The sequence below is a fragment of the Zootoca vivipara genome, chromosome 13, assembly GCF_965207765.1.
Source record: "Zootoca vivipara chromosome 13, rZooViv2.hap1.1, whole genome shotgun sequence".
NCBI classification, from domain to species: domain Eukaryota; kingdom Metazoa; phylum Chordata; class Lepidosauria; order Squamata; family Lacertidae; genus Zootoca; species Zootoca vivipara.
Genome location: NC_142596.1, coordinates 52,264,665 through 52,288,482, shown reverse-complemented (window position 1 = coordinate 52,288,482; position 23,818 = coordinate 52,264,665). Strand labels below are relative to the sequence as shown.

Below are 23,818 nucleotides of genomic sequence, written 5' to 3'. Positions count from 1 at the left end.
CTTCATCTTCGCAAGTTCCAGGTATTCTATCATCTTCACTTGCCGGTCGAGCTTTGTAGAAATTAAGTCACCTTTCCCATTTTTTGCTACCAGAATTCTGGCCACCGTGGTTGCATACATAAAGACGGTTCTGAAGTTTTTTGGGGGATTTCAGTGGACATAATTCCTAACAGAAAGGCTTCCGTTTTTTGTTTTTTTTTAAAAAAAAGGAGAATCTTTTTTATTGCAATTATTGGCACTATTTAGTGGGAAGAAACTCCCATGAAAATCCTCGTTATTGCACATTTTACATGGCTGTTTATTTGTATATATTTTAAAATTTTATATATGGCTGTTTTATGATGGCCTATACTTGTAATGCTTAATAAAGGTTTGGCGAAGTACGGTAAGTAAGTATGGTTTTAATAGATTTTTCACATATGTATGCTTAATTTTTTTAACGATTCCCCACCTGTAAGCCGCCTTGAGTCTCTGCCAGGGAAAAAGGCGGGGCATTAATAATGATGATGATAATAATAATAAATAATAATAATAATAATAATACAGTGGTACATCTACTTACGAATAACTCTACTTACGAATGGAGCTCCGTCCGCCATCTTGGATGCAGTTTAGATAGGATTTTTCCTACTTACAAATTTTTAGATAGGGTTGCTTCTACTTACGAATTTTTTCTCCCAATGCATTCCTATGGGATTCGACTTACAAAATTTTTCGACTTACAAATGTACGTTCGGAACGCATTAAATTCGTAAGTAGAGGTACCACTGTAATGATGATGATGATGTGTGCGTTGTTTTGATGCCTGGCATAAAATCCCCTCTTGTTCACCCCCAGGGATCAATGCTCAGGCCCGGAAGCTCCAGCGCAACCGCGCCAAGGGCACCATGACGCTTTTGACGGGGTGCAAGAGCCACGCCACGCAGACCTCTCTCCGCCGCACCGTCAGCGAGACCAGCCTCAGCCAGGCGGGCAGCGCCAGCGCCGAAGGGGGGCAGCAGGAGGAGCAGCAGCTGAAGAGGCACTACTCCACGCTGCCCGAGACCCTCCAGTGCTTGGAGAGTGGCAGGGATGCGCAGCCGGCACCCGCTGGGGAGCAGAGTGGCAACAGCCTGCGCTACTCGCTGTATCAGTCTCCCCACCTACTGCTCCTGCAAGGCTACAGCCAGCAACACGTAAGCAGGCGAGGCGCGCCTTTGCTAGGCTCTGCGGCATTTATGTCTACCACTTTATATACAGTGGACCCTCTGGATACAAATTTAATTTGTCCCAAGGGTCCGTGTGCACCCTGAAAAATCTGTATCCAGGTGCGCTGTTTCTGCACATGCGTGCGGCATGATAGGGTGCTTCTGCACATGCGCGAGCGGTGAAACCTGGATAAATACTTCCAGGTTTGCCGCTTTTGCAACCTGAAGTTTACGTTACTCAACCCGAGGGTCTACTGTGTGTCTGTGTATTTGTGAGCGGCACGCAGAAAAAACTAAAGCAACAGCAGGCAACTTAATCCATGACAAATTTTGCAAAATCAAAGTGGCTGTCATTATTACAGCAAAGCGTTGTATCTGCGTGCATGCGTGCGTGATTTAGCACTTCTGCGTGTGCGCGAGCAGCGCAAACACAGAAGTAACCCATTCCGGTACTTCCAGGTTTGCCCCGGTCTCCATCTGAGGGTGACGTAAGCCGGAGGCAACGTAACCCGAGGCTCCACTGCATTTATCAAATTTTGTACAACTGTCCTTCATTCGAAGATCGCAGGACGGTTCCCAAGGGCGTACCCACCACGGGGCAAGTTAGGGCAGCTGCCCTACTCTAGAAGCCAGCTGCCCCCCCCTCAGGCAAGGCCAAGCACGGCGGGGAACCAGGGAGCGCGGCGCGGTGGGCGGGAACGCCGAACTCGCGCTCCGCTGGGCTGGGCTCCGCCTCCGCCCACCAGCCCTGCTTCTAGGGAGGGGCACAGCCCGGCGGAGTGCGAGTTCGCTGTTCCCGCCCGCCGCACTGCGCCCTCCCTCCAGCTCCCCATCACGCCCTCAGGCAAGGCCAAGCGCGGCGGGGAACCAGAGAGCGCGGCGCGGCGGGCGGGAACGCCAAACTCGCGCTCCGCTGGGCTCTGTCTCCGCCCACCAGCCCTGCTTCTAGGGAGGGGCACAGCCCAGCGGAGCGCGAGTTTGGCGTTCCCGCCCGCCGCGCCGCACTCTCCCTCCAGCTCCCCATCACGCCCTCAGGCAAAGCCATGCACGGCGGGGAACCAGGGAGCGCGGCAGGGGGGCCTTCCTGCCCTGGCGAACTCCTGCCTTGCTGCCCCCTTTCCTGGTGCAGCGGCGGCTGCACTATTGCCGGCGCCTCCCCAGCTTTCCTCTCTGTGACAAAGGCGCCCGCCTTTGGCCAGGGTCTTTTCGATTGGGCCATCGCGAGGCAGCGGGAGGAGCTTGGCTCCGTCATCTGCCCGCATGCAAAACCGTGCAGGGGTCAGCAGTTGCTGAGAACAGGGTCGCAAGGAGAGAGGGGCGTCTGCGCGGTTCCAGATCTCTCTTTCTCTCTCTCTCTCAATCTCTCTCTCAATCTCCCAGCTGGAGGGAGGTCGCGCCACGGTGCGCTCTGTCGGGCTGTGCTCCGCCTCTGCCCATCAGCCCGGCACCTCTGACTGCACTTTCCCCGCCCACTTTGTGGCCCCTCCCCTTCCGTGCCTTGGGCCCTCCCCTTGCCCCCCCCCCTAGTTTTGATCCTGGGTACGCCCATGACGGTTCCCAACGTAAAAATACAAAACGAGAACACAAAATGCACAATAAAAACAAGGCAAAACCAATCACCCTCCTCTCTCACAAACACGTATAAAAAGACCCATGCGTTAGCAGCAAGAAAGGCAGATTTCGGTCTTACATGACAGCACCCGTGAATTTGGGAGGGTGGGGGCCATGGGATAGGCTACAGATCATAGCCAGGCCCTTTCACCACAAAGAGGCAGGGGGGGCACAAGTTTAAGGTCCTCAGATTTTTCAATTCATTTATTTATTCAATTGATATCCTCACTGCCTCCTGAGGAGGGGAGTTCCACAGTTTAACTCTGCGCTGTGTGGAGAAGGATTTCTTTTTATCCGTCTCAAAACTTCCAACTCTCACCTTCATCCTTTCCCTCAAAGAATTCTGGGGGTTGTAGCTCACCTCTGAAAATAAAACGGTTGGTATCCTAATGCCATTATACAAATCTCTGGCGCAACTGCGTTTATGCTGTGGACGGTTTTGGTTACCACACGTCAAAAATATTTTATGGAGATGGAAAAGGTTCAGAAAAGGAGTGAGGAAGGAGCAAGTCTCTTACGAAGAAAGCTTGCAATGTTCAGGGCTTCCTAGTTCAGTGAAAAGGTAAGGGAAAGGTCTTCATGTAACACAGAATTAAACTGTGGAACTCCCTCCCACAGGAAACAGGGATGGCTATAAACGTGGATGGCTTTAAAAGAGGACAAATTCACAGAGGGGAGGGCTAACAATGACTCCCATAAGCACCTGGTTTATTTCCTTCTTTCCAGAGATGGAAAGAAGATAAAAGTCCTGACCAGAGAAGAATGGCAGATCAAGTAGATGGATTATGCTGAAATGGCTGAAATGACCGGAAGAATCAGAAATCAGGAAGACCAAAATCTTAATAAGGAATGGGGGGAATTTATAACTTATCTTAAAGACCATTGTAAGCAGTTAAAATCGTTAGTAGGATTGGAATAAACCTTACTGTTTAATGGTGGATTTTGGATACAGTGGAGAGATAAAAGATTTGGATTATTATAAAAGATGCAGGAGGAAATGATTAACAATAGGACCCACAAAGGGGAGGAGAGAAGAATCTTGTGTTTATGTTGTATGTTGACTATGTGACTGTAAAATTTTAATCTGAAAAACCAAATTATTATTATTATTATTATTATTATTATTATTATTATTATTATTAAAAAAGAGAGAACAGGATGCTGGCTTGGATGGGCCGTTTTGATGGACCATTGACAGTGGGATATAAATGGAATAGAATAATAGAATTGGAAGGGACCCCAAGAGCCATCTAGTCCAACCCCATTCAAAGGAGGAAGAAAGGGAAATAATAAACGTTGCTCTCTGTGTTTGTGGTTTTCGCTGTGCAGGACAGCTTGGTTTATTTGCTGAATCGCGACCAGCACACCGTTGGCCAGAGGACTCAAGCCAGCAAGCCCAGCATCAGCCTCTCTGCTCCAGACATCCTCCCCCTCCACTGCACCATTCGGAAGGTCAAGTCGTCTGGCCGCTCGAGCCACCCTCCTGAAGAGAAGCTGGTCCTGGAGCCCATCACTGGGGCCGCCGTCTCCATCAACTTCTCCGAGGTGGGCAGGACGGCGGCTCTCCACCACGGCGACCTCATCTCTCTTGGCCTCTACTACCTGCTGCTCTACAAGGACCCTGTGAAGACGCAGCCACTGCCCGCCCAGACCCTCATGAGGCTGAAGGCCGCACGCCGAGCCTCCGAGCCCGAGCTGCCGTCCACCTGCAAGGTCTGCGGCAGCCAGGCGAGGGACAAGGGCTCGTCGGCCAAGAAGGCGCCCGCGCCGCAGGGACCCTCTGGGCGGAGGGGCAGCCGCCGGAAGCTGCAGCTGGAGTTTGACAAGGCCAGCGAGGACCTGCTGCTGCGGAGAATCGTCACGCTCATCGAGCCCACCAGCGACGACCACAAGCTGGCGCCCGCCTTCCTCCTGTGCCTCTGCGTCCAGCACTCGGCTGGCCACTTCAGGCCTGGGGAGTTTGGCCATCTCCTCCTCAAGTTGGCCAAGATGATACAGAGGACCGTGTGGGTCAGTATATATATTGGATATATTGTGGGATGTGATACATAAGTAGCAGTCAAGTACAACATTCCTTGTATTCCTAGAGTGGACATGCAAGGGGATCTTTGGTCCAGCCAGTCGAAAACTTCCTGTTTCCTCCTGGGCTGGGACATACTTCCTCTGGCATGTGACCAGGTTACCTGTGCAGGTAACAAAAGCACAAGGCCCACAGCCCTCCTCCCTTCTTCTCTATCTTCCTTTTGTCATGAGAGCTGCAGTGACTTCCAGTCTACAGTTACTGGGATTAATCCTCCATATGGGGTAGATCCACATGTATATATCTTTGTAACTACCCGGTAAGTCTGCCTTCAGGGATCAAACTGTGAACTAATGGTGTGAGTACGCTACTTTTATATACTCTACTTTACACAAGATTGTGGCGTGTTTATTCTTTTAAGAGGGATATAAGGGAACTTACCAGGTCAGTAATATTGAGAGGCTTAAACAAGCCTGCAACCAGCTACCCGCTGTGCATTCAAAGGGGAATGTTAAAACTCTGCTAATTTATAGAACTTGCTTATGCAAGTTAGGAAGGATATCAATAAACAATATATCCTCTCCTGCCTCCCTGAACATTCCCACATATATAATTGAATCTCTCTCCTTCTTTCGGTCAAAGAGAACAGGGCCTTTTCAGTGGTGGCTCCCCATTTATGGAATGCTCTCCCCGGAGAGGCTCACTTGGCATGTCCTCTTCACCCAGGCCTTTGGCCGTTAAACCACCTACAGTATATGGCCTGTTAAAATGCGTGGAGAGGAGGGACTATTATAAAGATTCTGTTACCACAACGCTTTGTATTATTATGCTCTGGGTTCTGTTTTCATTATTATGCTGCATAAATGAATCTCAAAGCGGCTTACAACCAATAAATAATCATAACATAATAAAACGTAATAGCACATCGCTAATACGGCATGCATCATATAAAATAATTAACAAATTATCAATAAAACAGTTGCAATCTAAAACACAAACAAACACCTTAACAAAGCAGCAACTAAAAATTAAGCTAAACCTCACAATTACGGCAAGTCATGTGATCAATACAGCATTTAGAATTTATAAAACATTATTAAAAACATTAACAAAATAGCAGCTAAAAATATATGCTAAGCACTAAGTTCATTCAGACCATATTTGCACCCCCATGAGGTTATTAATATTGTACACCATCCTGGGGTCTTTGGATAAAGAGCAGTATATGAAATGAAATACTGTAAAACAAAATTTAAAAAGTCCACCTGTGGTGGGAAACCAAGGTGGTTAACCGGTTTTGGCCCTGAGTGTTTTCCTTAAGGTCAAGCAACACTCAACAAGGCCTGCTTAGATTCCAACTGAGAACTTAGGGAGAACTTTTTCCGACGGCAAGAGCCATTGAGCGGCGGGACAGAATAAACACAGTCCTGAGAAAAGTCCTCTGCTCAAGACCCCAGAGAGGAGCAGCTGCCAGTCAGAATAGATCATAATGAGTGAAAGCAGTCTGATTTGTTCATCAATTGCTTTATTCCTTAGTATAAGACATCTGCATGGGCTCATTTTCCTGCAGCATGGAGTTCCTCTGTTCAAGGTTCCAGCCGCTCCATTCTGTTCCCCTGTTTTCCACAACATGCACACACACACACACCCCGCGCCTGGAATTCCACGACCACCGAGCATGCTCAGTCTTGATTGGCCCGTCCTTTGGAATTTTTTCCTCTGAAGATTGGCTGTCCTCCTGCAAATCTCTGGGTTTCCCTGCTGCGAAAACATGGCTAGCAAGTGTCGTGGAAATTTGGTCCCCAAATGCGCTTCCCTATTAGAGGGACAGGCGCGGCTTGGAAGCTCCGGAATTGCGCTTGGTTCGCCTCCGCCGGGAAAATGACAGAGACCACGCGTTGCTGTCAGTGAAAACAAACAGATCCCTTTATTGCAAAAATGCAGAAACTACAGCTGTAGGGTCCCTGCCTCTGGAAAAGGAAGGAACCCCGGGAAATGGCAACACTGGGACTGGCTGCGCAGATTTGGGCACTTTTTCATCTTCACGGTCTCAGTAATATTTCTTTCCCTTTCCCTTTCTTTGTTTCCTTCCTTGGTTCCAGGAGAAAACGAACGAACTAGCCGAGAAACAGTCGCAACAGTAAGTCTTCTGTATCCAGGATTTCCGCTTCTTTCTGCGAAAAGTTGCTTCCAAATAAATATGCATATAGGTTTTGGTTTGCATGCTGCCCAAGCCAAGCTCTGTGTCATCCTGGGGGGGGAGTGAGGAGGACGCCTTCAAAATATGGCATGGAAATGCATCATATAACAAGCAGCATTTATCTTAAAGGCGGTCTCTTAACTAGTGCAAAGCCTATTCAGTTGCAAAGCAAATGATAAAAGGGCCTGGTTCTCACAGTACAGCAAGCCACAGTTTATTCGTGCTTTGTGTGAATGCCAGAACCTAGTCCAGCAGACTAGCCCTGTTTTGTTTTCTGGCAAGAAATTGCAGCGCGATGTCATCGGTCATTGCTGTTCTCGTTGTTTTTGCTAATTATGCACAGCCTGGAGAAAGGGGAGAGAGATTTTTCTTCTTCTTCATACCACTAGAACTATTGGACATGGAGTGAAGCTAGATTGGAAGATTCTGGGTGGATAAAAGAAAGTTTCCTTTTATCTATCCCGAATCTTCTGACATTCAGCTCCAACTCCCAAGAGACAGCCTTTAATAGGAACATTTCTTAATTAAATTTGCTTCTGCAGTTGCATAACCATTCTGGACAGAAATACAACCTCGGTTTTCGAGCGTCTCGGAAGCAGAATGATTCAGAAGCCGAAGCCAGGAACTAATTGCTTCCGTTTTCCAATGCACCTCGGAAGTCGAACGGCTTCCGCTGCGTGTTTTTCCATTTTTTCAATGGATTTTGCCAACCGCCCATCGATCCTCAGTTTTTGACTGTTTTCAGAAGTCGAACAGTCTTCTGGAATGGATTACATTCGGAAACCGAGGTTTCACTGTACTTCCTCCAAGAGAGGGAATAAAAAAGGATCGGAGTGGAGTAAACTGGCTTGTGTCCAGTTCTGTATTCTGCAATTCTGCTCAAGTGCAGAAAGGCTTCAGGGACCCCAGAGGGATTTAGGATTTAGCATCCACTTAAACCCCTAGAACAGGGGTTCCCAACAAAATTTTCTCGAGGACCCCTCATCGAGCCGCTATTGTGACAAGGACCCCCATTAATTCCTAATCCTAAAATTAAAAAGTGAGAGCCAAATTAAGAGTCTTTTTATATTTTATATTTATACGTTTTTTACAGTTACAGCAGAGTACTCCATCAGTATACAGTTAGTTTTAATTTTCAGTTCTTAATGAGATGAACCACTTTTTAACCAACGGTCCATTTTTAACTACATGAATTGTAGCTTCCGCTTTACAAACACTACTGTTTTGCAAAGAGGCAACGCGCACCAGGGAGGAGGGAGGGGAATGGAGAAGACAGGGTACCTGCGCAGTAGCGCACAAATGAAGCCGACACGCGCAAAGCATCTTGGGGAGGTGAGCGTTAGTAGAATGCGCACGCTGCCTCTTTGCAAAACAGTAGTCTTTGCAAAGCGCCATCTAACGGCATACAGCAGAACTACTGCCTCTATCTAATTCTAGTTTTGCGCTAGACTCTGCTCACGCAGGAAGCGGCCAAAACAAAAAATCTGTTACCATACGAAATATATTTAATATATTTTTTAGCATCTTGCGGACCCCCTCTGGCATAGCTCGCGGACCCCTGGGGGTCCCCAGACCACCTGTTGGGAACCACTGCCCTAGAAGAACCTTCACATGTCACCCAAAGGCATCATTCTGCCTGCTGGTCGCAGGAACCAATGTCACAAACCTCTGTCCTTTTCCCTTCAATGCCTGGCCACATACAAGCCTGCTAGACAAGGCCACCACCTGGGATTCCTACCGTAATTCAAACCCGGGAGTCCCTGGTACTTGTCTATCGGTTTGTTTATTGCATTTATCTATTGCATTTATATCCCACCCTTTTTTTCCAAGGAGCTCAAGGTGGCATACATGTTGCTCCCTGCCTGACCTCATTTAACCCCCACAACAGCCCTGTGAGGTGGGCTAGGCTGAGAAGCAGCAACCAGCAAGCAAGCTTCGCGGCTGAGCAGGGATTTCATAGAATCATAGAGTTGGAAGAGACCACAAGGGCCATCCAGTCCAACCCCCTGCCAAGCAGGAAACACCACCAAAGCATTCCTGACAGACGGCTGTCAAGCCTCCGCTTGAGCCCTGGCCTTTCCCAGATCCTGGTCTGATGCTCTAACTGCTACACCACACTGCCTCTCACACTGCAAATTTTGCATATTCCACGTGGGTTGCAGAATGCTGCTTGCCTTGGCACAGAATTAGGGTTGACCGCATTACAGAAGCCTGATCACTTCTTGCGGTTGTTGTTGAGCTCGATGCTGACAATCTGTGCGAGGTCTCCTTTTCCTTGTGCTTATTGTCGCCTTATCTTGTTTGCACAGCCACTCAGCGAGGCTCTCCTAGTGTCCTTTTTTTTGCTCGGCTGCATTCCTCCTCCAACTCCTTAACAACCCAGGAAGGCATCTGATGAGAGGAGGAGGGGATTTGATTAAGACAATCCATTGAATTATTATTGCGGCAATCTATATATAAAGCAAAAACAAAAAGCAGCGCTTTGGCGCAAGGGAAAGGAGGAAACCAAATCCAGATTTCCTTGTCCTCCTTTGATAATTGGAACAGTCTTCATATAAGGGAGCAGAGCTGGTGTGTGCAGTCTCTCTGGAGCCTGTCATTTGGTGAAATGATCCCATATGATTTTATTTATTCTTTTGGAATAAACAACCAATCCCGGCGCCTGGAGACTGGAGAGAATGTAAGGAAATGTCGGTGGAAGAGCCGGTGGGAAGAAGAGGGGCATATTATTCTTTAAAAGAAGGCTGTTTCTCAGGAAGCTGAGGTTAAGCAGAGCCATGTGGTGCAGTGGTTAGTGCAGCCTACGTCAACATCTGGCACTCTCCAGATGTTTCGGACTGTAGTTCCCACCTGCCCCAGATTTTCCACAGGAACCTCAGGCAGAGTAGCCATCCCAGCACCGGTCAAAATCCTTCCACGTTACGCCACGTCCGACTTGCGCGATTTCAACTCCATGTGCTTGGCAGCTGGCCGGCTGAACTCACCCAAATTAAATGCACAGAAGGCAGAGAACTTCAAAGCTCTTTTTTGCACAGCGTTCTCCCTAAGCTCTTCTCCGCCTTGCTTCCCGGGCTCTGGGAGGCTCCTGCAGAAACGCAAGGCGGTTGTGTGAGATCTTGCGAGAGTCTCTCAGAGCCTGGTGAGCAAAAGGGAGGTTCGAAGATCCGTTTGGAGAGGGGTACCTGTGCCGGGATGTCTCTCAACTCTGCGCTTGTCTCGTCAGCCAGGATCCTGCGTCTCTCTCCCGCTTCACCATCAAAGACCTGCTGCCCGACTTGCAGCATGTCCTCTTCTGGATGTCGAACTCCATCGAAATCCTCTACTTCGTCCAGCAGAAATCCCCGGTTTACATCCAGAGCATGGAGGAGGAGCTGGACATGAAAGGTGTTTTTATTATGCATTTAAATTGGTTGGAAGCATTTAAATTGGTTGGGTGGGGTACAAAGTCAGATGGGCAAAGTACAAATAATAAGATTATTAATTATTACGGTATTATTAATACCCAGCCAGATGGGTGGGGTATTAATAAATGAATACATGCATACCAATATAGGCCTGGGGTGCAGCCTTCCTCAGCCTGGTGCCCTTTGTGTTTTGGACTACAACTCCCATCAGCCAGCTAGTTGGGGGTGATGGGAGGTATAGTCATAAGAGTCTGCTGGGTTCAGCAATGGCCCATTTAGTCCAACCAGTTCAGCAATGGCCATTTGTGGCCAACCAGTTGCCTGTGGGAAGCCAGCATTCAGGATTCGAACACAAGACCAACTCTTCCTACCTGAGGTTTCCAGCGACTGGGATTCAGAAGCATGGCCGCTTCCAGCTGTGGTGGCAGAGCAGAGCCATCCTAGCTAGGAGCCATCGATAGTTCTCCCTTCTCCATGAATTTGTCCAATCCTCTTTCGAAGCCATCCAAGTTGGTGGCTCTCACTGCCTCCTGCGGGAGGGAGTTCCACAGTTTAACTCTGTGTTGTTGCGTGGAGAAGTGACGCATAGCCAGGAGCTTTGAACTGGTCTGAAATCATGTCTGCTCCTTCCCTGGAGCAGATCTGGAGAATTATAATCCCCAGCGCTGATCCGACAGCCTCCTATGTTTCAATTCTGCTTCCAAGACTCCCAAATCGCCTAGACTGTGGTACAAGGGCAGGCCCTCGAAGCAAGGTGAGACGGCCAGCTCAGGTTGCAGAATCCGCAGGGGCAGCAGATCTTTATGTAGGGACGTGGGTGGCGCTGTGGTCTAAACCACTGAGCCTCTTGGGCTTGCTGATCAGAAGGTCGGCAGTTCAAATCTGCTCAACGGGGTGAGCTCCCATTGCTCTGTCCCAGCCCCTGACAACCTAGCAGTTCGAAAGCACACTAGTGCAAGTAGATAAATAGGTACTGCTGTGGCAGGAAGGTAAACGGTGTCTCCATGCGCTCTGGTTTCCATCATGGTGTCCCGTTGCGCCAAAAGCGGTTTAGTCCTGCTGGCCACATGACCCGGAAAGCTGTCTGTAGACAAACGCCGGCTCCCTCGGCCTGAAAGCGAGATGAGCGCTGCAACCCCATAGTCACCTTTGACTGGACTTAACCGTCCAGGAGTCCTTGACCTTACCTTCATGTCCTCCTTGTTCCTGATGGAGAACCCTTCTCCCCTGGCAGGGAAGGGGTCGCACCATCAGCTGGCTTGCCTTGGCTGCCGAAATGTCTTGAGGATGATGCGCCTGGGCAATTCAGCACACTTTCTCCTTCCACTCAGCGTCCGCAGCCTCTTCCGGAGGGGAGCCAAGCCTGGCTCCTGGATGCCTTCGAGGAGCGAAGGCATAATTCCCTTCCTTGAATGAGTCGTGACAGGGCTCAGCTGAAGGGAGGCAGGGGGGCGGGGCTCATTCCTCCACCCAGCGGCCTCCTTGCATCTTCTCTTGCTCAGGGAAAAGGGAGGGAGATGGCCAAGACGAGATCTGGACGCTCCCCGTGTTCTTGCCTGTTTCAGATCCAGCAACCAGGAAAGTCAAGTGTGGAGAGTCGGGGGGGGGAGGGTGGCAATGCAGAGGGCAGCGGCCATGAAAAAGGCAAAGTCCGTGCTAGGGATCCTTAATCCCGCCAGTGTAATAATGCTGCTGTACAAATCTATTGTGCAGATGTGTTTGGAATGCCGTGTGCCGTTCTGGTAAAGGTAAAGGGACCCCTGACCATTAGGTCCAGTCGTGACCGACTCTGGGGTTGCGCGCTCATCTCGCATTATTGGCCGAGGGATCCGGCGTACAGCTTCCAGGTCATGTGGCCAGCATGACAAAGCCGCTTCTGGCAAACCAGAGCAGCACACGGAAACGCCGTTTACCTTCCCGCTGGAGCGGTACCTATTTATCTACTTGCACTTTGACATGCTTTCAAACTGCTAGGTTGGCAGGAGCTGGGACCGAGCAACAGGAGCTCACCCTGTCGCTAGGATTCGAACTGCCAACCTTGTGATCAGCAAGCCCAAGAGGCTCAGTGGTTTAACCCACAGCTCCACCTGTGTCCCTATCACCATTCTGGTAGCCTCACCTAAAAACGGATATAGTCGTACCTTGGATCTTGAATGCCTTGGCTCCCGAACAAATCGGCTCCCGAACGATCGACACCCAGAAGTAAGTATTCCAGTTTTGAACATTATTTTGGAGGCTGAACATCTGATGGGGCTTCCACAGCTTCCAATTGGCTGAAGGAGCTTCCTGCAGCCCATCGGAAGCCCTGCTTTGGTTTCCAAACGTTTTGGAAGTTGAAAAGACTTCCGAAACGGATTCCGTTTGACTTCTGAGGTACGACTGTATTGGAGATGGTTCAGAAAGGGGCAACCGAAACAATTAAGGTCATGGAGAAACTTCCCTGGGAAGAAAGGCTGCAGCTTTGGGCATTTGGGGCCTCGGAAGAAAGGCGAGGAAGAGGCGACAAAATGGAAGACTATAAAATTTAGTGTGGTGTTGAGAAGTTTTCCTCCCTCTCTCGTAACACTAGAACCCGTGACATCCCACGAAGCTGAATGTTGTCAGACTCAGGATGGATAAAAGAAAGTCTCGTGCAGGACATGGTTAAACAAGGGAACTCACCCCTGCAGGAGGCAAGGATGGCCCCAACTTGAGCAGCTTTAAGATAAGATTAGACAAATCCATGGAGGGGGAGAGGGCAACTGAAGGCTCCTGGCCACAATGGCTATGCGCTGCCTTTGCAGTGGGAGGCAGCAATGCTTCTGAAGGCCAGTTGCTGGAAACCACAGGAAAGGAGAGATGTTCTTGTGCAAAGAATCCTGCTTACAGGTTCCCTAGTGAGAACAGGATGCTGGACTAGATTGGCCACCAGCCTGATCCAGCAGGCTCTCCTTATGATCTCAAGTGTGTATGAAGGGTGTGTGTGGGGAATTCATCCCACCTGCGAAGGGTTCCGATCCAACCCTCTCCTGCTCGCTCTCACGACAGGCGCCTGTGTGTCGTTGTGCCTGGTGGGAAAGTCATGCATTTTGCTCCAGGGCGCTTGAAGCAGGGAGGTCCAACCTGCCCAGGCTATATAAGGCAGAGCTTACGTGAACTGGCTTTGCTTGCTTTTCCTCTTCCCTCCCCATTCCTTTTTCCTTTTGTGTCATGCCAGGTAGATTAAGGGTTTGGGCCTGGATATTTAATCTCTTTGTAGGGCTTTGGAAATTGAGCCTACTCCCTTTCCTCCTCCTGACATCTAGTTTTCTGTGGGGTGGTGGGGTTGGTATGGAGGACCTCTAAGCCACCTGAGTTCCAGCCTGCAGCCTGATGTGGCTCAGCCCTGACATGGGTGGGCAAGAATCGGGCTTCTTTGATTCGCTCCCTCTGAAGACGAGCAGGGAGGGCGTCCAATGGCAGCTGAGTCTGTGCAGCTCAGATGAGTTTTACAGCAGGCCCAGAGTGACACCCATGGGACCCTTTTATCAGGGTGGGGGGCAGAAGTTGGACGGAGCTCTTGCCTTCCTGCCTGGTTGGAAAGAAGGGGTGCTTTTGGCTGGCCGGACAGGCTCTCTCTCCATTCCTGCATCTCTTGTTGCCATGGTTACCCGAAGACGGCCACAAACCCAGTCGGTTTAAAAGGTTAGCAAACTTAACGGAGTTATTTCACGCACGCAGAGTCGTGGGAGTCTCTCCGGGCCAACTGGACTTGGAAACCCCTTCGCATTCTCTGTCTTTTCCCGGCGCATTAACTTAATGTGATTTTTGAAAAAATGATATTTAAATTAATTGCTTTATGGATTATTAAGCGTGTTCACCTCTCTGGGTTCCTGCAGCCCGAGGGGCGGTTTGCAAACGTGAACAATAAATAAACACATTCAGGTTTTGGCCTCCGAATGCGAGGCTTTTTCTGTGCAGAGGTGCCTTTTCTCGAGACGCAAATGTTGGGCTCAGCCCCCCTTATTCTTTCTTTTCCTGTCTCCCTTTTAGGATCCAAGGAATCTCTCATTTCCCTGACCATCACTGCCAGCGAAGAAGCCATGACGGTCCTCGAGGAAGTCATCATGTATACCTTCCAGCAGTGTGTCTATTACATCTCCAAGGTAAAATACGTGTCTGCTTTGTCTGAGTATATTTCAATGTCCCTGTTGCTTCTGACCGAGGTCCAAAGACTGGAAAATCCCCCATATTTATTTCATTTATTTGATGAAATTCATGTGACGCTTGATCATAAAAATCCTCAAGGCAGCCAGTTAAAACATCTGAGCATTAAAAACCAGCAATAAGCTAAAACACACATCAGCATTCTATTCTTCTTCTTGTTGGTGTTGTTATTGGTACAGTATTTTAAATTATTTTAAATTATTACTGGTAATTATTAAATTTGTATTCCGTCCTATACCAGTAGATCTTGTGGTTCACAACGCAAAATTACGATATAAAAAATACATCACACTTTCTAGGTATCTGGGTAAAGGTAAAGGGACCCCTGATCATTAGGTCCAGTCATGACCGACTCTGGGGTTGCAGCGCTCATCTCGCGTTATTGGCCGAGGGAGCTGGCGTACAGCTTCCGGGTCATGTGGCCAGCATGACAAAACCACTTCTGGCGAACCAGAGCAGCACACGGAAATGCCGTTTACCTTCCCGCCAGAGCGGTACCTATTTATCTACTTGCACTTCATGCTTTCGAACTGCTAGGTGGGCAGGAGCTGGGACCGAGCAATGGGAGCTCACTCTGTTGCGGGGAACCGCTGACCTTCCGATTGGCAAGCCCTAGGCTCAGTGGTTTAGACCACAGTATCTGGGTAGGCCTGCCTAAATGAAAAGGTTTCTTTAGCAGGTGGTGGAGAAAAGACAGCGAAGGTTGCCACTGCTTGGTGTCCATCAGCAGGGAGTTCCAAAGTGTGTAGGTGGGCCACCAGTCTAAAAGATCTGACTTCTTACAGCTGAGGAAGGGGTATTACATGGTTGAGTTCCTCAGATCGAAGTGGTCCAGAGGGTGTGCATGGGGCAAGGCGATCTTGCAGGGAGACTGGTTTGCAGTAGACTAAAGGGCGAACATTTCTGAATGCAAGGCAATGCCCCCTTGCAAGCAGAAATCAAGCCTGTCAGGGAGAAGGTTAATGTTGATCTTCACCTGTCGTGTGAAAGTGGCCTTTTTAGCAGCTCAGGCTGCTGCTGCCTTTGCCAAACCAGCCTTTCTGAGGATGAAAAAAATGAGGTCCACGTATCGGGGTCTTTACCCAATGTTGCAGCGGAGGGGGGGTCCTCATTCTAGACCTCCCCAGGAGCACCCAAGCTTGCTTATTGAGCTCAAATCATTCCCCGGTTGCAGTCAGAGGCACAGACCTCTCTCTCTCAACCGTTGCAGAGCTCATCCTGCTCCCCATGCGGAGAAACAGCTGTGTCTCCAGTCTTGGCCCTCGGCTGCACACACCACTGGCACCAGGCACAGAGAAAGCGTCTCCTTGCAGATGCAGCTCTGCGTATCCTGCATTGCACCACAGGCGCAGCCAGCCGTGCATGGCAGTGGCAACCTTTGCTGGTTGCGATGATGTCACGGGGAGAAGGGGAGAGGGAGGGAGGGAGGGAGGGGGAGATCGGAGGGGGGCAACTTTCAGCAACCTGCAGATATAATACGTTACAAACGGTTTTGGGTAGACGTCGAGAGATCGGCATGATTGCAAAACAGAGGGCTTGCCTTTTAAATCGCCTGTTTGCAAACTATTAGGGTCCCCTTTTGCCTTCTGGAAACTGATAGAGTTTCCCCCCCCCCTTTCTTATTTCTTTCCCTTACAAAAATCATTTTGCCATATTGCTAAATTTCTTGTGGCCCAAGCTCACCGGTGATGCAAACTGGGTGGGTGGGAGCGGAGGAGATTACGTCATCCCATGACGGCACTTTTCACCCTTCTGTTGCTGTGGTCTAGTGCAGCGTTTCTCAACCACTGTTCCGTGGCACACTAGTGTGCCGCGAGACACTGGCTGGTGTGCCGCGACGTGCGGCGACGAGAAGGGTGATTTGCATTGTCACGTGCCTGGCAGCCGCCAATAAACAACGCTGACCCGCCGGAAAGCAATATTTCTCCTCCTCTTTCCCAAAGCTCAGTGCAAACGAGCCTGGCGGCCGCCAATACTAAGCACTTACCCGCCGGAAAGCAATATTTGGCAAGTGTTTCTTAGAGTCATAATTATAATATAGGGCGGCACAGAGTTAAATTTTTAAACTTTTTTAATGGTGGTGTGCCTCGTGATTTTTTTCATGGAACAAGTGTGCCGTGCCCCAAAAAAGGTTGAGAAACACTGGTGTAGTGGTTGGGTTGTGCTGGGACTGGGGACCAGAAGACCCAGGTTCGAATCCCGGGTCTGACCCGAGGCGAGCCGTTGTCGCTCAGACTGACCTTCTTCACAGGGAAAAATGGGCAGTGGGGGCATCAGATGGGGTATCCTGAACCCCACGGAGAAAGGGTGAGATAGAGGTGTCGTGAAATAAATGAGGAAAGGGGCTTGTATGTGGTTGCTGGTGGCTGTGAAGGGGGTTGGGCTGCATTGCAGGGGGTTGGACTAGATGACCCTGGGCACCCCTTCCAACTCTACAAGTCTGTAATTCTATGAAACGAGAGACCAAAACAGATGAGATAAGGATTCTGTGATCAGAGAAGCAGTGCTGGAGAAGAGTGCTGTTTATTCTTTAGCCCCCACCCCAAGTGTTGTTCCCTCACTCTTAAATTGCTCTTAGCCTGACAGAAAAATGCAAATATCTCTGCTGGGCTTATATTTCCCCTCCCCAGCCTAGGGGTACTATCTGGGGATGGATGTAGGTTGGATGAGGCCCTCGGCTCCTGAAGGTAATGGGGCCCTTTCTATGTCCAGCTGTCCTTTGTCAACCACAAATTGCCGATGTTTTTTGTGTTGAATATATGCTATATGGTCATTGATGGACCTAGTAGGTATCTCAAGCCATTTGCCCATGTTGCCCTGCAACCAGTCCATACAGAATGTAGGCACCCTATATATAGAAATGAGCAAATCCAGGGATATTTTAGGGAGCAGGCGGGGCCCATGACTTACATCAGAGGAGCCTGCACAACACAAAACACTGTTGCTGTAGGTAGGTTTTATTTTATTTTTATCTATATTTAACTATATTTGGGGGGGGGCAAGAGTGTGGGGCGCTAAGCTTGTTTAGCTTATACGTAAATTCAGTACTGGTACTATCAGTACCTTGAGGGAACTGGGAGGTTTAGATCTGTCTCGCCAGAGTGGTGCATGCTCTAGTTATTTCCCGCTGGACTACTGCAATGCGCTCTACGTGGGGCTACCTTTGAAGGTGATCCATAAACTACAACTAATCCATGAATATATCCAACTAATCCATACATGAATATGCCCTTAAGACAGGATTTGCAAGCAAAAAGACCAGTGGAGATGCTTTCCCCATTTGCCTCCCTTATTGCAGAGGAATATTTGAGGTCATTGGGAGAGTCAAAATGGCCCCAGGATTGCTCTCCCTGTGCTATTCCAGACACATGGTTCATATATTTAGACATGTGTGCATTTATGGATTAATGCCTTCTATATTTGAGACCTTAAAATTCTTATAATATCACCCATGCGATGGCTGCCTCCCTGCATGGGTGAAATTTGAAGTGTAAGCTCCTCGAATGCAGGGGACTCCTCGCTCTCCCCACCTCCCTGCTTGCTCCTTTGCAAAGCTCCGAGTCCCCAGGTTGCAACGCTCTCGTCTGGAGCGCCAGGCGTCTGGCCGAGAGGAACCTCTCGCAAAATGAGTCAGGTCTCACAGCCTGCAAGGCCAGAGAAATGAGCCCTTTTACCGGAAGGGTGGGGGAAACACTTTCCGAGATGCTATATTTGGAGGGGTGACTCTGCCTTTCGCCAGTTTTGGCACACATTCGGTAAGCCTCTGCATTGGAAAGTTGCCTGTTCTTTCCTTTCTCAGCTTTTCCTGGTGTCCCTCCCACTCCCATCTTAATTTTTATTATTATTGATATGAATAAAGCAAGAAAAGCAAGTGCCACGCAGGGTTAAGAAAACCCTCAATAATACACTGCGGGCTGGTGCAATCAAAATAGAAGGATAAGAGTATGATTTCAAGCCCAGAATAAAACGAAAACCCATGACTGTTGTGGGTTGAGATGAATCTTAAAGAGGAATATGCTATACTATTGAATTTACCGAATCCATTGATTAGCAGAGGGAGGGGACAAACTGTTTCTGTCTTTATTCACATGTGTTAAGACAATCAAGCCAGACAGATGCAAACTTCTCATTCTTTCCATCTTGGTCCAATATTCCAACCGTCTCCATATCTGTCTGCCCTGCCAACCTCTCACTGCAGATTTCATTAATGCAGACCACTCTGGCAGGTATTTAAAAAATGCATATCTAAAAATATATGAAAGAGAGGTTGTCTTGCTACTGGCACAGCAATAAAACTGCTAGCATATTTGCAAAGCGAAGCAGGGTCCAGTATGGTTTCGAATTGGAAGGGAGACCATGTTTCGAGATTCCTGCATTGCATAGTCCCTCTACAAGTATATGATGCCAGTCCAGATTTATTGCCTGCTCTGCAATAGTCTTCTATGCATGAGGCTTTTCGTAGAATCATGGAATTGTCGAGTTGGAAGGGACCCCAAGGGTCATCTAGTCCAACCCCCTGCAATACAGGCATCACAGCTAAAGCATCCATGACAGACAGACAGCCAACCTCTGCTTAAAAACCTCCAAGGAAGGAGCGTACACCACATTTTAAATATAAAATGGCGGTTCCCTCGCTGCGAGAAGCCAAGTTACAGGGAACCAGGCAGAGGGCCTCGGTAGTGGCACCCGCCCTGTGGAACGCCCTCCCACCAGATGTCAAAGAGAAAAACATCTACCAGACTTTTAGAAGACATCTGAAAGCAGCCCTGTTTGGGGAAGCTTTAATGTTTATCAGACCATTGTATTTTAATATTTTGTTGGAAGCCACCCAGAGTGGCTGGGGAAAGAATAAATTATTATTATATTACTGTATTATAATAAAAATGTTGCGGAGCATTCAAGAGAAATGGCCCCCCCTTCCTGCTCTCCTCTCTAGCCTCTCTCATGCCAAACAACTGAATAGTCTGTGTCCCTTCAAACCCTGAGACCCCTCCTAGATACACACACATACCCAGCACTGCGTGGGGCCGAAGTGGGTCCCTCGCCCCTCCTCAGAAGATTTGCTATGAGAAGTTCAGAGCTGAGCCGCCCTTTCTCTCTCCCCATCCCTGTCCAGTCTCTGTACGTGTCTTTGCCGCCCCTCTTGGACTGCAACCCGTTCCAGAGCGAAGGGCGAGAGGCCTGGCTCTCTTCCCCGCCTCTCCCCGAGGAGATACGCAAAGTGGTGTCGACGTACCAGGCCAGCCTGGACCTCCTCCGCCAGTACGAGGTGCACCTCGAAATCAGCTCCCAGATGTTTGCCTACCTCTTCTTCTTCTCCAACACCCTGCTCTTCAACCAGCTGATGGAAAAAGGTGAGTGGCTCCCCAGGAGAGGTGGGAGGAGCTTCCAGGTGGGAGGTGTGGGGTGTGAAATACAATATTCCTAGAGTGGACATGTTTAGACATGAAGAGGGATGTTTGTCCAGCCAGTAGATAAACTTCTTGTTTCCTCCTGTGCTGGGACAAACTTCCTCTACATGTGACCAGAGGTGGGCATGACCTTACCTGTGCAGGTAACAAAATAGCACAAGGCAGGCAGCCACCTCTCTCTCTCTGACTCCATTCCTCGAAGAAGCAACATCTCCTTAGCCTGAGATGCTAAGGAACTATCTCCTTATGGGATAGATTCCACATGTATATATTTTGCAACTTAAGTCTGCCTTCTGGGATCCATTTGTGAACAGAACGTGTGTGAGTAAACGCTTTTATACTTTTATACAAGACTGTGTTGTGTCTATTCTTTTTAGGAGGGAATAAAAGGAGAATTACCAACAAAACTTATTTTAGAGGCTTAAACAAGTCTGGCAAAGACGCTATCCGCTGTGTAAGTTTAAAAGGGGAATGTTACTCTGCTAAATCATAGAACTTGTTAACACAAGTTGGGAAGGATATAAATAAACAATATATCCTCTCCTGCCTCCCTGAACATTCCCACAGGAGGACCAAGGATGCTGGCAAGAGATCATCATCAATATCATTTTATTTGAATACAGGTAGGTAGCCGTGTTGGTCTGGATCGAAGTAAAATAAAAAAATTCTTTCAGTAGCACCTTAAAGACCAACTAAGTTTTTATTTTGGTATGAGCTTTCGTGTGCATGCACACTTCTTCAGATACAGTGAAATGGAAGTTTCCAGGCACTTATGTAGAGAAGGGGTGGGGAGGGGTGGGGATGGGGATGGGGAGGGGGGATCACTCAGAAGGGTGGTGGAAATGGGTGATTGACTGACTGATAGCTGTTGATGACCGCAAACGACTGCAAATGGTTTTGCATGAAAAAGCAAGGGTTGAGATGGCTGAAGATCGCTTATCATGTATAATGTGATAAGAACCCGATATCTCTGTTCAAACCAGGTCCCTCCATGGTTTTGAGCTTGGTGATAAGTTGCAATTCAGCAACTTCTCTTTCCAGTCTATTTCTGAAATTCTTTTGTAGTAAGACAGCTACTTTGAGATCTTGTATAGAATGTCCTGGGAGATTGAAGTGTTCTCCTACTGGTTTTTCTGTCTTCTGGTTCCTGATGTCAGATTTATGTCCATTTATCCTTTGGCGTAGGGTTTGGCCTGTTTGTCCAATATAGAGAGCTGAAGGGCACTGTTGGCATTTGATGGCATACACAATGTTAGAGGATGAGCAATTAAATAGTCCTGAGATGGTATGTTGGATGTTGTTGGGGCCAGTAATGGTGTTGTCTGGGTGTATGTGGCAGCAAAGTTGGCATCTGCTCTGTATGTGGCAGCAAAGTTGGCATCTGTTTGTCAATCTTTCACAGCAAACACTCAGCCCAGCTGAGGAATCCGTCCTTTCACGGGGACTATCATTCTGCCCTGCCAAATCCCAACACATGATTCAGTTCTGCGGGGACCTGGAAGCATTTTTCCGCCGTTTACGCCTGAAGGAGTATTTTCATCACACACAAGAACAAGACAAAGTAGAACAAACTACATCCCCACAACACAACACCTCTCAACTTACTGGGGAACAACCATCACCCTCCAAACGCATCAATGAACAGAACATTGACCACCAACTACCACCGAAAAGAAGTTACACAAAAAGGGACTCCACATGGACCCCTCCTGATGGACGCAATACCACACTAGATCTGTACATCGAATGCTTCCGCCACAGAATCCAAACGGATGTGACCAGAAAACACCATCGCTTACAACAAAATCTAAACCATGCTGAAAGGAGAGCCATGGAAAATCTCAGGAACAACCCAGACATTATAATTAAAGAGGCAGACAAGGGTGGAGCTGTCGTCATCATGAACAAAACTGATTACATCCAAGAGGCCCACAGACAACTTTCCAATACTGCCTTTTACATGAAATTGGACTCAGACCCCACACAAGCATACAAAAAAGAACTGAACAAGATTATTAAGGAGCTACCCCTACACATCCAAGAACAGATCCTCACAAACACACCAGCGGAACCTCGGCCAGGAACTTTCTATCTTCTACCCAAAATACACAAACCAGGAAACCCAGGACGCCCCATCATCTCAGGTATTGGCACCATTACAGTGGGTGTTTCCGGCTATATGGACTCTGTTCTGAAACCATATGCTATCAGTGCTCCCAGCTACGTACGTGACACCACAGATTTTCTGAGGAAAATACAATATTTGAACAATCTTCCTAACAATACTATACTAGCCACTATGGATGTGGAATCTCTATATACCAACATCCCACACAATGATGGTTTACAAGCCATAAGGAACACCATTTCAGATAAAACCACAGCGGACTTTGCTACCAAACTCTGCCACTTTGTCCTTACCCACAACCACTTCAAATTTGGTGATGACCTGTTCCTCCAGATCAGCGGCACAGCCATGGGCACCCGCATGGCCCCACAGTATGCCAACATCTTCATGGCAGATTTAGAACAACGTTTCCTTAACTCCTACCCACTCAAACCTCTCCTGTACCTGCGATACATTGACGATATTTTTATTATCTGGACACATGGACAACAGACCCTGGAAACCTTCCACCAGACATTCAATGACTTTCACCCCACCATCAACCTAACAATGAACCAATCTATGCAAGAAATACATTTTTTGGACACTACTATAAAAATACAGGATGGACGTATAGACACCACCTTATACAGAAAACCAACTGACCGACAAACATATCTACATGCTTCTAGCTACCATCCCAAACATACCAAACAATCCATCGTATACAGCCAGGCCTTACGTTACAACCGCATCTGTTCCAACTCTACAGACAGAGAATCTCACCTAAGAGATCTACAGCAAACCTTTTTAGAACTAAAATATCCACCTGATGAAGTTAAACAACAGATCAACAGAGCCAGACAGATACCTAGAGAGAACCTGCTGCAAGACAGACCCAAAAAAGAAAATAACAGAACACCACTAGTCATCACATACAGCTCCCAAGCTAAAACAGTACAACGCATCATCAGAGATCTACAGCCTCTCCTGGACAATGACCGCTCCCTTTCTCAAGCTCTGGGAGGAAGACCTTTCATTGCCTACAGACAGCCACCCAATCTTAAACAACTCCTCACCCACAATAATACAACCACCAGACTTAACATGGACACTGGTACCAGAGCCTGCAATAAACCCAGATGCCAACTTTGCTGCCACATACACCCAGACAACACCATTACTGGCCCCAACAACATCCAACATACCATCTCAGGACTATTTAATTGCTCATCCTCTAACATTGTGTATGCCATCAAATGCCAACAGTGCCCTTCAGCTCTCTATATTGGACAAACAGGCCAAACCCTACGCCAAAGGATAAATGGACATAAATCTGACATCAGGAACCAGAAGACAGAAAAACCAGTAGGAGAACACTTCAATCTCCCAGGACATTCTATACAAGATCTCAAAGTAGCTGTCTTACTACAAAAGAATTTCAGAAATAGACTGGAAAGAGAAGTTGCTGAATTGCAACTTATCACCAAGCTCAAAACCATGGAGGGACCTGGTTTGAACAGAGATATCGGGTTCTTATCACATTATACATGATAAGCGATCTTCAGCCATCTCAACCCTTGCTTTTTCATGCAAAACCATTTGCAGTCGTTTGCGGTCATCAACAGCTATCAGTCAGTCAATCACCCATTTCCACCACCCTTCTGAGTGATCCCCCCTCCCCATCCCCATC

At 48.2% G+C, this 23,818-nt stretch overlaps 1 protein-coding gene across 4 annotated transcripts in view; it reads left to right on the top strand.

The window, feature by feature from the left end:
• The window catches only part of RADIL (Rap associating with DIL domain), a 79,362-nt gene that overhangs the window by 40,619 nt on the left and 14,925 nt on the right, over positions 1-23,818 (top strand). For all 4 annotated transcript variants that reach the window (XM_060282600.2, XM_088656503.1, XM_088656505.1 and 1 more), the window contains 6 exons: positions 838-1,175; positions 4,128-4,808; positions 6,921-6,958; positions 10,242-10,402; positions 14,434-14,546; positions 19,724-19,961. In XM_060282600.2, coding sequence (XP_060138583.2) covers positions 838-1,175; positions 4,128-4,808; positions 6,921-6,958; positions 10,242-10,402; positions 14,434-14,546; positions 19,724-19,961 — 1,569 coding nt within the window. The remainder of the gene's footprint in view (positions 1-837; positions 1,176-4,127; positions 4,809-6,920; positions 6,959-10,241; positions 10,403-14,433; positions 14,547-19,723; positions 19,962-23,818) is intronic.